Raw genomic sequence first — 14,689 nt, forward strand, 5'->3', positions numbered from 1 at the left:
AAATAAATAATAATAATAATAATTCTGTATTTTTTAGTAAGTAAACTTACTAAAAAATACAGATGTTTTTTTTTTTTTATTCTTGCAAAAAAATAATATATATATTCATAGAGGAACGCATGTTCTGTTGTCATTGATAGTTGAATAAACTTTAATAGGAAAAATTGTCCGAAATATGAACAAAAGTAAGTGATGTGTCAAAGTTTGTTTAAAAAAATCTTGAATGGTTATAAAAATCCATATAATTTTTTATAATAATTACTAAAAAAAATTACTTTCTACTTCTCTGTTTATCCGTCTGATTTTAGAGTGGATTTTCTTTCACTACGGTGAGCGCGTATAGTATAAAAGCCTTTTCCGCTTCATGAGGTGTGCTGTAATATTCCAATGATTATAATGCATTTGATCATCACTTTAGCAAAACCTTAATCAATCACTAATTTATACTAATCAATTATCAATATATATTAATCAAATGTAAAAAATAAAATAAATAAATAAATCATCACAGGACAGAAAATCCTAAGCATAGAAAACTCAAAACAAAAAAGTACCATGTGTTTGACTTTAGCCAGTTCCTGCTGCTGAAAGCCCTCTAGCTCATCCAGGTCGTCTCTCTTCTGGAACAGACTTAAACTCTGCTCTGTCATTTCGTCTAGCCGAGAAGTCAAAGACAACTTCTCCTGTTTGACAAAAAGAGGACAGAATGACGATACAGTATTTGACGATTACCGCTGATGATTTAGCAGATGCTTTTAACCCAAAGTCACCCACAAAACACAATTAGGGCAGTGGTCACCAGCCCATTGATCATGATCTCTCAGTAGATGACAGAAGAATAAGTACAAGAAATGTATCTCAAGTGATTTATGTCGCTAATGTTGATACAGTGGTCCCTCATTAATCGTGAGAGTTACGTTCTAAAAACAGCCTGCAATAGATAAAATCCACTAAGTAGTCCACTTTATTTTTTTTTTACCATTATTATGCCATATAATATATACCAATAATATAACCATTATTATAGGATGTTTTAAGCTGTAAAACCCCTCACTATACTATTTTCTCAGATCGGCATTTACATTTTCACACTTTTAGCATAATTGCCTCACAGCAAGAAAGTCACTGGTTCAAGCCTCGGCTGAGTCAGTTGGCATTTCAGTGTGGAGTTTGCATGTTAACCCTGTGTTAGTGTTGGTTTCCTCTTGGTGCTCCGGTTTCCCCCACAAGTCCAAAAACATGTGATACAGGTGAATTGGGTAAACTAAATAGTTCGTAGTGTATGAGTGTGAATGAGTGTGTATGGATGTTTCCCAGTGATGGGTTGCAGCTGGAAGGGCATCCGCTGTGTAAAACATATGCTGGATAAGTCGGTGGTTCATTCCGCTGTGGCGACCCCGGATTAATAAAGGGACTATGCCAAAAAGAAAATTAAATAATTAATGTTTTAGTTAAGTTATTTAGTTATTATTTAATATTTTAGCTCATATTGTATAGTTAATTTATCAAATGCCAATGTTTTACCAGCAAAAGTATCACTGAAAATCATTTTACCAATCTTTTTTTTTTTTGTTAAATCACAGGCATTTCATATGATAACTGATTACTGCAAATTACTGCAGTTTTTTTGGTTGCATTAATTAAAATATTTTAAGTAGGTTAAACAAGTGCATTCTACATAGTTCAAAAATGTTATATTAAAGGTCATAAGTTGAACATACTAATGAAAAATAACTTTATTTTTCTGTCATTTTTAAATGGTTAGATCTTGCTTTTCAGCAAGGCAAATGTTAGGAATGTTTGACTAAAAAAGGTTGGTGACCACTGATTTAGAGTGACTTCATCCAATATGTCACCAAGCATCTTTACCTGCTCCAGTGAAGCTAGTTTTTCCATCCACTCCTGGTCTTTTTTTTCTAATGCTAAGGACATGGCTTCTGCCATCTTGGCTCTGTTTGTCTGGAAAGATTCGTTCTGGTCTTGAAGTTTGCGCATGGATGCTGAAAAATAAACACAACAATAAAAACAAATGCTTCACTCTTTTTTAAAGTATATTAATAGTAATGTTTCTGATCATTTTTAATTATCTCTGTGCGCCACATGCATTTTTTTTAAAGATAGAAAATATTTCCCACAGTGTGTGTAAATAAACTTGTTTACAGTAAATGCATTTTTAATGGCAGATTAGCAGCAAAGAGATCTGGAGGGTTAAAAAGCTTGTTATTTGCCGAATCGCATTAATAAATTACTTATGTTAGAAAGTAGCTCAGAATATATCTGAAACCTTAGAAATAGACAAAATATAAAAGGTTATGCCGAGTTCAGACTGCAGATTTTTCAACACTGCATGAATACCTGCGGTAGCATTCTGTCGGTGCTGTTTACACTGTAGCAAACTGTATGCAAACTACATCTCACAACCAAACACACACGAGAAGTGACATGGAAACAACGCAAAGTCACGTAGTATATCTTTCGTTATTAACTACATAATGAGAAAGAAGCCTTTAGTGGGGTAGAAAATGTAATTTGCTCAACTGGCACTTTGAAGGGAATTAGCAATTCCTCAACTCTTTTTTTGACCTGGTTGTGATATTGCTCAGATGACACTCCAAACAGACAGGGGTGCCAAATTTACACTAGCTTTTCCTCCATTTCTTGGGTCCAAAAAGACTGAAAATAAGCACTTTTAACTTCTCCCCCAGCCTCCCGCTGGCCTGCAGATACCCACACTTGTGGATGCTGCTCTCTTATTGGCTGTAGGTAATCGCTGATGTTATTTTAAAAACTTCACAAGGCATCATTTGAATCACTGACAGCTCCAGATATTTAGTATGCCAGATATCTCACGGGTGTCGCCGACTCATCGGCGATTCTCTCATATTGCGTCTTTGTTAGTTCCCACTGTATAATTGTTACTAACGTGAATGAGCACGACTTTGCCTGTGATTTCAAGCATTTGTCTATGATTTCCCAACACCTGTCGTCGAGTCAAAATCTAGGTTACAATCATGCAGTCTAAACTCGGCATAAGGTGTTACAACCAATAACAATTTTAGACTTTTAGTATATATACAGTGCTCAGCATAATTGAGTACACCCCAATTTGAAAATAAATATATTTTCATTAAATTCTCAGTAAATATAGGTCATATTTTTGGTGCACTTGAACAAAACAAATTTATTTTACAGACACATTTATTAAACCATTACTTTAGTCACAAAAGATCTTCAGAAATAGAGATAATAGAGATATAGTACATTTAAATTCAAACAAAATATTTCAAAACCAAATTTCTATTGATTTTTATAAGTGTTTTCTTGATTTTCTCTTCTTTTTTTATATTTTTACTTAACATATAAATTTGGCCTACTAATTTTTGGACTCCTATTGTAACACTTTATTTGATTATTTCCAGCTTTGGCTTAAGTACTAACCAATCTAATGTACATGCAGATATATATTCTTATAAATCATCCTATAGAAAATACTAATTTAAAAGAGAGATATTTGAGGGGTGTACTCGTATATGCTGAGCACTGTATATGCTCTCTATATATATGTAAATACTGTATCTATACATTTACACATATAATACACACATTTTGTTAGTGCTAAGTAAATGTTAATAGAAAAAAGACAAGGTTAACAACAGTGCTGAATAATATCCAGATATCCATGATAGCACAGCTGTAAAACACATTGTTAGTACATGCACCAGTTTTTAATCTGTAAATTAAATCACCAGTTTAATCACCAGATTAAAATCACCAGTTTTAATCAGTATATTGATCTGGGTGTTTATAAATGGTATCTATGATTTAAGATCATGACATTTGAGCAAAATAGCATCAATGGACCCTTTTCACAAGCCTGTTATGACGCGTTTAATGGTTATCAGCATGTTAAATACTTGAAAGTTTTTAATAATTTTATTTAAAAATGTTTGTCTAGAGAGCTGTACGAGAACTGTAGAGTGGTGGACTTTGTCTATTATCAGTGGAGTTCGTTACCATCAGGTTAGCATTGAAAAGCCTTTATCCGTTCTGCTGTGTTCGCACATGTTTAAAATCCTCCAGATTATCGGCAGGGTTAATGGGTGGAGTAGACAGGGCAAGAGACTGCATTGCTATCCAGTGTGTTAGCATTCAGACCCGGGGATTGAGGAGGAGAGAAGTCCTTCTCATTTATAGTGTTTATATAAACACGATTATCTTTTTAATGATAGACCATTTTGTGGTTATGTGTTTATGAAATTACGAATGACAAATGTAGCGGGGCATTACATTACTTACTGTTTATTTCTTTACATTTTAACTTTGAAAACTAGAGTCTCCTCTCGGTTTGGGTCTCATTTTGTGAGTCAACTGACAGTTCGAATCGCCTTACTCTTTTTCCCCTGCACTGTCGGCCATGCCCACTCAAAAACCCTCAAAAGGCTAGCAGGCATCTGTTGCTCTGCTCACCCTATGCCTCTTTGCCCTTTTTTGGTAGCCCTGGTTAGCACAATGACGCACAAACAAATTGCCAACGATTGGCCGTGTCCACTTGTAGCTTCATTTGCGTTGTTCAGAAACCTGTGGGTGACATCACGAATACTACGTCCATATGTTTTACAATCTATGGTCACAAGACAATTTATTTATACAACTGACTCTAAGAGTATTTTAAAGGCTGCTGGTAAATATCAACTTCAAAAGAACCCAGACCAAGCTAAATTCAACTTCAGATTTCTGCATCTTTGTCTCTACGTTGCTCAAAAATGCCCTGAGTTAATGTTTGATTTGAGTGAGGTTTGTGTGAAAGCATCAGACAAAAGAATGGGAAACGAAGCGAAAGGAGAGCAAGCCTAAAAGCAGGAAGGTGAAAATGGGAGGAAAAGAACGGTACGTACAATCCTGATACTTCTCTAATGCAATCTCAAGCTTCTCCTTGGTCTTCTGCATTAGCCGAAGCTGCTCAGCGTAGTCTAGGGTTGGGGAAACCGACACACACAAACACACACGACCGCGGGGAGGCAGAGGATGAGGAGGGACAAAAACAGGGACGAGAAAACAAAGGGATAAACATGGTTGAGAAGATAAACAAATGGAAGGGACAAAAAAAAAAAACAGAATGATTTTCTGAGATGAGAAAATCAGACTGATTGCTAGGCTGTAAAATGGTGACCTTCGCCCTTTAAGCTAATGCATCATCCCTGATGGGCTCAATTATGCAAGCGTCTTATCTGCTCCTTTAGGGTTAAAGCAGATTCTAGATCAGCCTCTGTGTAATTGTAAACCAAGACGGGCTGATAGTGAGAGCCAGGTATCCATTATTTATGCCAATTTTTTTCCAGGCTATATCACTGGAGTCACTGCACTCAAAAAATTGCATTTGCTGTTTGTTCAAACTACTTATTAAAATTGAGCTGAAACAACACATTTTTGTGGGGCAACTTAATTATTATTATTTTTTTTTTATTATTCATCTAAAAATCAGGGAGTAAATTTAATTACTTTATTATGTCATAAAACAAATCAATTGTGTAGAACCCAGCATTTTTTTTTAGAGTGTAGCATTAATTCCTGGCTTGTTCTGTGATCAATGCAGCAATAATTTTTTGCCCTTGTTATACTTTTCCTTTCAGGCCAATTGTTTAGAATTTGAAGGTGTCAGACCGAAACATATTCACTATGCAAGAAAGGCAAGTGAGAAGAGTGTATAAGCTAGGGTTGTCACGATACAGGAATTCTATGGAATAAAATCGCTGTCATAAATATTTTGTGCGAGAAAAAAAAAATTCATGCATCTGTAATTATAAAACCGTAAATAAAAACGAAACGTACTTGTAATTTTGCGAGGGTACTATTCCAAAATCTGCGGTTAGAACAGACACAGATACGACATTTTCTTGGACTGTTTGCATACGACTGATAAATTTAACATGGGTGTACATTATAAGGTTGGGCGATGTTGACCATTTTGGCATCGTACGATGTCTAATGTGAAACATTACGATGGACGATGGCATAAGCGGGGGTAGTAATTGTTGTTCAACTATTGGTTGTTGTTGATCAATTAATTCTAATTCTAATTCTAATTCTAACGGTAATTAACTACCGTTTTCACTATCTGACCCACATGGTCTTTGCTTTACATTTAACCAAACCACAAATAAATAAAGTTACACACAAATGACCACCTGTCAATCCCTTTTTTCCACGGGACTCTGGCATGAATAGGCACAGTGATCTGTGTCGTTCTAAAGGCTTTTCCCACAGCTGGTGGAGGAGATGAGAGTTTGATTGGAGTTCACTGTAATTTGTATTGTGATTGATGATAATTTCCTTATTTTATTATTATTATTATGAGGAAGTAATAACAAGTAAAGATGCTAGGGCTCGACCGTTTTGGTAGGATATGCGCCCAAAATTTTATCTATGCGACCTTAAAATATATTTGGAAGCATTTGTGCTTGTGCATACATTTTCAAAAACCCTCACCGCGTGCGTGGATTTAGGAGACATTTATGCATAATGCATCTTCGGCAAATCCAGTGCTCAGGAACAGATTAAAACAGTTGTTATGTGAACTTGCTGAAGTAAAAAAAAAATTCCATTGTGCGATGGATAACGATTCCGGCTCAGCAGTGTGAAGTTTGTCGGCCATCAGCGATGGACGATGGCATCGTCTAACGGCCCAACCCTAGTAAATTACAAACACGAAATACAGTTTCACTACGGACAACCTGATTACGAGTACAAATCAAAAAGCGTCATTCCACTGTCAAAATTACGCTAATAAACTAGCGAGAGCAATCGATCACAACAGTGGGCTTGCTGGGCACTCAAGCTCCCACACACCGTTTCAGGTAAGATTTTGTTATTGCCTCTTTGAGAAATGTCCGTCATGAGCTGTAATAAAGGTTGAAAATTAATGAGGTCCATTTTCGCTGCGCTTCTTGGACATTTTACAGAATCAAAATTAAGAACGGGCTGAGGATAGAGAGCATAATGTAAGTTAACATTACAGGCAGCGCAGAATTTCTCAGTGAATCACTTAACCATTGTGATCGATGGCTCTTGCTTGTTTATTAATGCCTGTGACAGAGGTGACGTAAAATTGACAGTGGAGTGACGCTTTTTGATTCGTACTCATAAACAGATTGTTGTTTCCATAGTTAAACTGTATTTTGTGTTTGTATTGTACACCCATCGAAAATGTATGTGTCTGCTCTAATCGCAGATTTTGGAATTGTACTCTCGGAAAATTACGAGTACGCTCTGTTTTTCTTTACATTTTTATAATTACAGATGCGTGAATTTCATTCCATACAATTCGATACCAAAGGTACTGAAGTTTTAAAAACGTCCATTTGCTGGGAACATTTAAGCTAGGTGGAGCATGTTCCTAAACAGCGCTAATTGGCCTTTGTGTTCACGTACTCAACAGGAATGACTGTGATTAGCCCTAAAGGTCATCGGTTCACTAAACTCAACGCTGTTTGCTGCTTGTAACCACAGATTACAGGGACACTGGAGTGTTTTAAAGCTGCAATTCATCAGTGAATCGCTCGTATGTCAGCTTATAGACAAACCGGCTGATCGACGTGTCTTTGAAACGCTCCAGTGTCCCTGTATCTGTGGTTACACAGAGTAAAAAGCAGTGAGTTTGGTGAACTGATGACCTTCACTGCTAATCACAGTAATTTCTGTTGAGCACACGAACAAAATGCTCTACAAGGCCTAACTGTTCACGGTAAATGGACGCTTTTAATACTTCAGTACCAACTGGTATGAAATTCCAGTATCATGACAACTCTAGTAAAAGCTAGAATGGCAGGTGTTTCTTTCCCAACAAAGGCTCATTGGGGATACATTTTTGAGAACAGTGAAATATTTCCCTGGGTACATTGGTTGCATTTTGTGTGTAAAATGAACGGTACAGGGCGGTATGACACCATAACTGCTTCTATTATTTTTTCACACTGTTGATTACCAGAGTATACATGGCTTTTCCAGCGTGGTCAGTATGCTCAGTTGCTCACCTTGTATGGCATTGGATTTGGGACACAAACAAAGGATAGTTCTAAAAACCAGGTATAAGCAAATCATTAGAGAAGGACAGTTTCAGAAACCAGGTTGAGTGAAATTGTGGTAAAATAACAAGGCCACTGCAATATTCCTCTTCTATTTTGCTTTTGAAAACACTATCAGTTGGGTTTAGGGTTGGGCTGGGTAGGTGAGTAGCAAAATTATATATGGATCATGTCAAGACAAACAGCTTATTGCGAATGCGAGTGAGAAGGATGATTTGCAGAAATGTGCACCAAAGTCTTTAGTAGATTTACAAGAAGGAAGTGCAAATGGCACATATGAGAAATTGTGGCTCAGAAACCTATTTGAGATTGTAAAAAATGTACATAGCAGTGGATATGGAGGAAACAATCTGCAAGCAGACATTATCTCTGCCACATATTTCACGGTTCCCAAAAGTGTAGCTCTGGACACATATCCAATGAGCCTGGGTTGTTCTTTTCTCAAAGATTTTGTCGTGTTGGCCTTTTGTATATTTTTCCCCTCTTTCAGTCTCTTTCTCTTATGCGTTTGTATGGGTTTTGATGTATTGTGTTGGTGATACCTGAGAGCTTGGCCTCCAGCTTTCGTATCTGGTCATTTCTGCGCTGGATCTGAGAAGAAAAGTCATCTCTGGAGCTGCTGCCATCAGATGCCTGAGAGTCAATTATATAGATGAATGCAGACATATTTATTACTTTAATAACACCAATAAAAAAATAAAAATAAAAATAGGAATGCATCAATTCTGCCCATTATGTCCATCCATGACATGTACTTTTTATTATATACTTCTTTATTATTTAATACCGATAAAGGATTCTTGATGTCGATAATAAGTCTTCTAATGAATCATGATTCATCTTTTACTCCAATTATTTTATTAATAATAGTTCTTTATTCATAAAAGTTCTTTATTCATCTTCGATATGAAACATAAGGACAAAATACACACAGACAACAAAACAAAAGACAACAGAACAAACATAAAAAATTAAATAAATATATTTTTAAAATAAACATTCAAGAAATAGAACCTAAATAATCAAATAATTTAAACGTGCATTATCATTAATTTAATATTTCTAAATGCACTTATTCTAATTATATATATATAATTTATCAAGCCAAGATCAGGGATGGATTTCCAAGTCATTGAACATAAATCAGTTACTTAATTTAGTGCATCAAATTTATGCTGAATTGTAGAAATTAGGAAAGGCAAGTTTATTTATATAGCACATTTCCCACATTGGTAATTCAAAGTGTTTTTTATAAACAAGGATAAAAAAGACAAGCATAAGAAAATAAAAACAAATAATTAGAAATGATTAAAAACAGATTTAAATGGGTACACACATTATATACACTTGATACACTCCTGTCAGGTTCTGGGCTAGAACCTGGGTCTCTGGCGCGAAAGGCGAGTCACTTAACCACTGAGCTACTGGAAGTTTATAAATCCACTCAAAAAAGGGACACATGATACACTCCATACATATAGACTACATATAGTTTAAAATGTGTTAAAACAGGTTATAAAAGAATGATCTGTCGGACGTAGCACAGTGCTCATTTAGTAAAGGCACAGCTAAACAGATGTGTTTTCAGTCTCGATTTGAATGTGCCTAATGTTGGATAACAGCTGGATCATTTTCTGGAAGCTGATTCCAGCAGCACGGGGCGTAGTGGCTGAAAGCTGATTCACTCTGCTTTGACTGAACACTTGGAATTTATAGTTTATATGATCCTAAAGATCTGAGTGATCTATTAGGTTTGTATTCAGTGAGCATATCTGTAATGTATTGAAGTCCTAGGCCCTTTAGTGATTTATAGACACGTGCGTGCCTATGTGGTCCTTAACTGACAGCCGCGTGTGTGGACCTTGTTGGAAAATGTGGCGAAAAGTCCTACAAAAAGTCCTACTAGTTTGATTCCGGTGTTTACTTTAATAATGCCACATATATATGCATACTCCATGTCTTAATTCCATTTCTGTTTAGTTCAGTTATGAATTTAGTCAGATTAAGGTAATCAAAAAAATAAATAAATCGCTGTTTCAAATTAATGTAGACCTACACCTCAAAAGTCAGGAATAAACAGTTAGTATGAATAGTATGAACTGAATAAACAGTTAGTAAACACAAGTACATCTTATTGACTATCATTTATTTCCATCACCAATTATCATAGTAGAACAGTTTCTCAAGCAGTTTGTGATGCATTTTGGAAAGAGGAGATGAGCCCCTGGTCTAATGCGCCACCTAGCTAGAGAAACACATTCTCAAAGACTTATTATTTGGGTAGCACACATATTCTGAATGCCTTCGGCAGATTTTAAATGAGCCATTTTAATCTAGAATAATTCCAAGATTACAGTGAGATTAATCTAGATTTAAAAAAATGTATATATGCCCACCCATAAAATGTATAATTACAGTCACATCAACGCAACAAGAAAGCATTTAAAAAATTGGATTTAAACTCTTGAGTCAAACTGATCGCTTTAATAAAACGACAGAAATCTCTTATAACAAAATCTCCTTTTGTGTTCAGAAGAAAGCGTTATGGCTTTGGTACATCATGTGGGTGAGCAAATGATGACATTTTTTATTTGCAACCAGGGAAATTTGTAAATAAGCCAACACCAAGAATTCTGAAAAACACAAAAACACTAATATTGGAGAAATTACAGGCATAATGAAACATGCTTTAGAAGTTGTTACAAACCGCACATTTTTTGCTGTGTGTATGTTCTTTCTGTCTCGATCTCTTTCTCTCTCTCTTTCTGTACCAGCCCTGTCATTTTCTCAGGTACCGCCTACTTTGAAGCACTATTGGCTGATAGGACTGCCAATCCTAATCAACCGTGTGACGATGACTTCCCTCTCTGCCAATCGCGTTCGTTGCAGAGCCCTTTAAAAACGGAAGCGGCAACGGGGAGAAATCAGCTGTTGTTGTTTTGGCGTGTTGTCTGTTTGGTGGTGTCGGTGTGCGTTATCGCTGTTACTGATGTGTACTTTGATTGAGATTTATTGATGTTGACTTTGAGTGAGATTAACTGATGACTTTGAGTGAGATTTGTTTGAGAGTTCTGACGTGTGTTTCTACATCTATAGCCCGCTAATGCTCCATTCAAAACCTTCTGTGACTTGACAAGGGAGATCTGGAACAACATAGTAAGTCACGTGACATACATATTTGCACGCAGGATTATTGATGTATAGACACACTAGTTAGCGAAGTGCGCTAATTTTGTATTTTTATTTATTAGTTAGAGTAAGTTCAGGGCGCTTTGCGCTGAAGACTTTTCTTTTCATATTGTTATTTTTTTATTTAGTGGATTGGGGAAGAGATTAAGGGAATGTTTTGGATTTATTTCTTTGATTTGCATGCGCAAACTTCAGTTCCCTCTCCTATTTGTCTTGGTTCTTTTCACCTTTATATTATTGTTTGTAAATATTGTAAATCATGTGGGAGCCATAAATCTTTTGCGGTGCTAATTTTTTGTTTGGTGTTTCTTTTGCCATTATTCAACATCAGTTTATACTTTGGTCATCTTTATGTTACTCCTTTTAATACCCTAGACAAATTGCCATCAAGGATCGTAACAAAGTACAAATACGTAATATTACTTATTTCACAAATACATAACCTGTTAATATGTTTGTAATAATGCTTATATTACAAATAACGATGCCAAGTCATTTAAGTTATATGTGCTTTTATTAAAACACCTATAAGGTTGGCTTTGATTTAGAAGTGTAACCGATCTTCTTATTCTCCACCAAGGCTTCAGTTTGAATTATTTAGAGTGAAAGCCAACCTGAACCTAACCCTGAGCGTGTTCACCATTGATTGCTAGAGGACAAGAGTGTCAGGTTACACTGGTTTGTCAAAGCATGTGATAATATTTAGCTCCTTCTAGATTTCACTGTTTTGCCATTAAGCCGTTAAGCAGTCATGTCAATGCTGTGCAAAGTCGTTGCGCCATAAGCATACAACTTTCACTAGAATGGATACTATAGAAAACAATCATTTGAAACAGAAGTATAATGGGATTTTATTAGGGCCATGCTGTTTTTGTGATCAAAAATATAGCAGCTTATTTTTTATTTTGACTTCTTCACAAGGTATTTTTCTACCTTTTTCACATTAATTTTTTTATTTATTTATTTGTTTAGTCAGATTTTATTTTGAAAATCAACATTATTTAGATGGTAAATAAGTGCTAGAAAAGTAATTTAGCAAAGTTTTGAGTTTGAAGAGGGTAACTGTAATTTCCATGTGACAATACTAGGAGGTACAATACATTGGTTTTTGTCACAAACATACAGTTGAAGTCAGAATTATTAGCCCCTAGATTTTTTTTTCTTTTTTAAATATTTCCCAAATGATGTGTGAACGAGGAGGAAATTCTTTTAAAAGAAAGTAATTTGTTTTACTTCGGCTAAAATAAAAGCAGTTTTACATTTTTTGAAAACCATTTTAGGGACAAAATTATCAGATTATTATTATAGCTATTTTTTTTTCCTTTTTTGCGATAGTCTATAGAACAAACTATCATTATACAATAACTTGTCTAATTATCATAATCTGCCTAGCTAACCTAATTAACCTAGTTAAGCCTTTAAATGTCACTTTAAGCTTTATAAAAGTGTCTTGAAAAATATCTAGTAAAATATTATTTACTGTTATCATGGCAAAGATAAAATAAATCAGTTATTAGAAATGAGTTATTAAAACTAGTATGTTGAAAAATGTGTTGAAAAAAATCTCTCCGTTAAACAGAAATTGGGGGAAAAAATAAATGGGGGGCTAATAATTCAGAGGTGCTGTGCTGATAATTCTGACTCTTTTTTGAGTTTAATATTCACAGACATTAGTTCACATCGCAGTTTGATTACAGTGATATTTTTTTTAATTATTCATATAGAATTTACTCAAATCATTGACCTTCCACAATAAATAATTGCTTTAGTTGACTTTCCACAATAAATAATTGCTTTAGTTGACATTCCACGATAAATAATTGCTTTATTTGACTTTCCACAATAAATATTTTCTTTACTTATGACAGGATTCTGTGATTCTGGTCTTGCTTTTCCTCTATATGGAAACCAAAGGGCCTTCAAAATAATTTTGTCATGATAACAGGTAAATCACAATAAATTTTCTTATAGTTAATAATTACGGTTTCATATTTGCATTCTGGTTTAAACTGTGCATTTGCTCTGGGCGGGGGAAATTAAATAATACATATTAGGGCTGGGCGATTAATCAAACATTAATTGAAATCAACATTTAGAACCTATAATGGATCAAATTTTTCCAGATTGCAGGAAGTTTCGGTATAAAGTTTCAGTATGATGCGCTATAGTTTTATTAAAATGTGGCTGCTGAACGCGCACCTTGGAAGCAGTACCAATAAGCTTGGGTGTAAGTTTATTATACATTTTTAAAAGTTATTAAAAAACATAATTCAACAAATAGGAGTAATTTTACTTTTTTTTTTTCACTGTGCATTAGGTTCATTTTAAAACAGATCGAGCAACTAACTCGGTCTACCCATCACAAAGATTCATAACTGTATTAAAGATCAGAATATATGAAATTCCAAAAATATCTACTCACAAAATCGTCTCCAGAATCTGCGCCCACAGAAGTGATGGACTCTTTGCTCATGGAGCGAGGGATACGTCCTGATCGAGGGGCAGTGGCGGCCTCCTCTGCCAGCTTCTTCTTCAACTTTGCAAACATCTCTGTAGGTGTAGATGTAGTCCAAGTCTAAGCACTGTTTTAGATGCCTTTCCGAATGTCAGAGACACTTTTTAGGGTCCTCGTAATGCAGAACTTGTTATATCCACCCCGGCACATGCAGTTTTCATCCTGGTGTTACTCTCTGCTGCCTTCACTCTATGAAGACGATCACAACATTAGTATTACACATGCGCCAATATTCAATTTAATGATACAATACATTGCTATAATGATTCCCATGATGGGTTACAGCTGGAAGGGCATCCGCTGCGTAAAACATGTGCTGGATAAGTTGGTGGTTTATTCGCTGTGGCGACCCCATATTAATAAAGGGTCTAAGCCAAAAAGAAAATGAATGAATTACGATAATAAACATGCATGATATTGTGGGCACTTCAAAGTGTTGTGAATATTTAATTATTATTTTACAGATTTAATTATTATTTAAAAATGAAACTTTTTCATTTGCTTGTTTACTTTGCTTTTAAAGACCTACGTCTCTTAGATTTTAAGCGTGTTTAAACCACTTGTGTATAAGAATTTTTAACACTTGTAATTTATTAAAGATTAATTATTTTTACAAAATAAACACTACACTGTAAAAAATGCAGGGTTCTACACAATTCATTTATGTCCTCTCAACACAAATCGATTAGGCAAGGCAAGTTTATTTATATAGCAAATTTCATACACAGTGGCAATTCAAAGTGCTTTACATAAACAAGAATAAAATAAACAAGCATAAGAGAAAAAATAAAAACAAATGATAAAAATGATTAAAAAAAAAACATAAAACATAAAATCTATTCTGAATGTAACTGGGAGCCAGTGTAAATCCCTGAGAACAGGTGTAATGTGCTCTGATTTTCTG

The 14,689-nt window shown here is 35.0% G+C and overlaps 1 protein-coding gene across 3 annotated transcripts in view; it reads right to left on the reverse strand.

Annotated features, from left to right (window-relative positions):
* The window catches only part of golga1 (golgin A1), a 51,871-nt gene that overhangs the window by 33,172 nt on the left and 4,010 nt on the right, over positions 1 to 14,689 (reverse strand). The window contains exons 2-6 of one of the 3 annotated variants that reach the window (XM_005169080.6): positions 13,693 to 13,974; positions 8,624 to 8,714; positions 4,896 to 4,970; positions 1,870 to 2,000; positions 555 to 683 (exon numbers count right to left, since the gene is read on the reverse strand). In XM_005169080.6, coding sequence (XP_005169137.1) covers positions 555 to 683; positions 1,870 to 2,000; positions 4,896 to 4,970; positions 8,624 to 8,714; positions 13,693 to 13,818 — 552 coding nt within the window. In that variant the 5' untranslated portion in view covers positions 13,819 to 13,974. 3 annotated transcript variants of the gene reach the window in all.

The sequence above is a fragment of the Danio rerio genome, chromosome 8 (genome assembly GCF_049306965.1).
Source record: "Danio rerio strain Tuebingen ecotype United States chromosome 8, GRCz12tu, whole genome shotgun sequence".
NCBI classification, from domain to species: domain Eukaryota; kingdom Metazoa; phylum Chordata; class Actinopteri; order Cypriniformes; family Danionidae; genus Danio; species Danio rerio.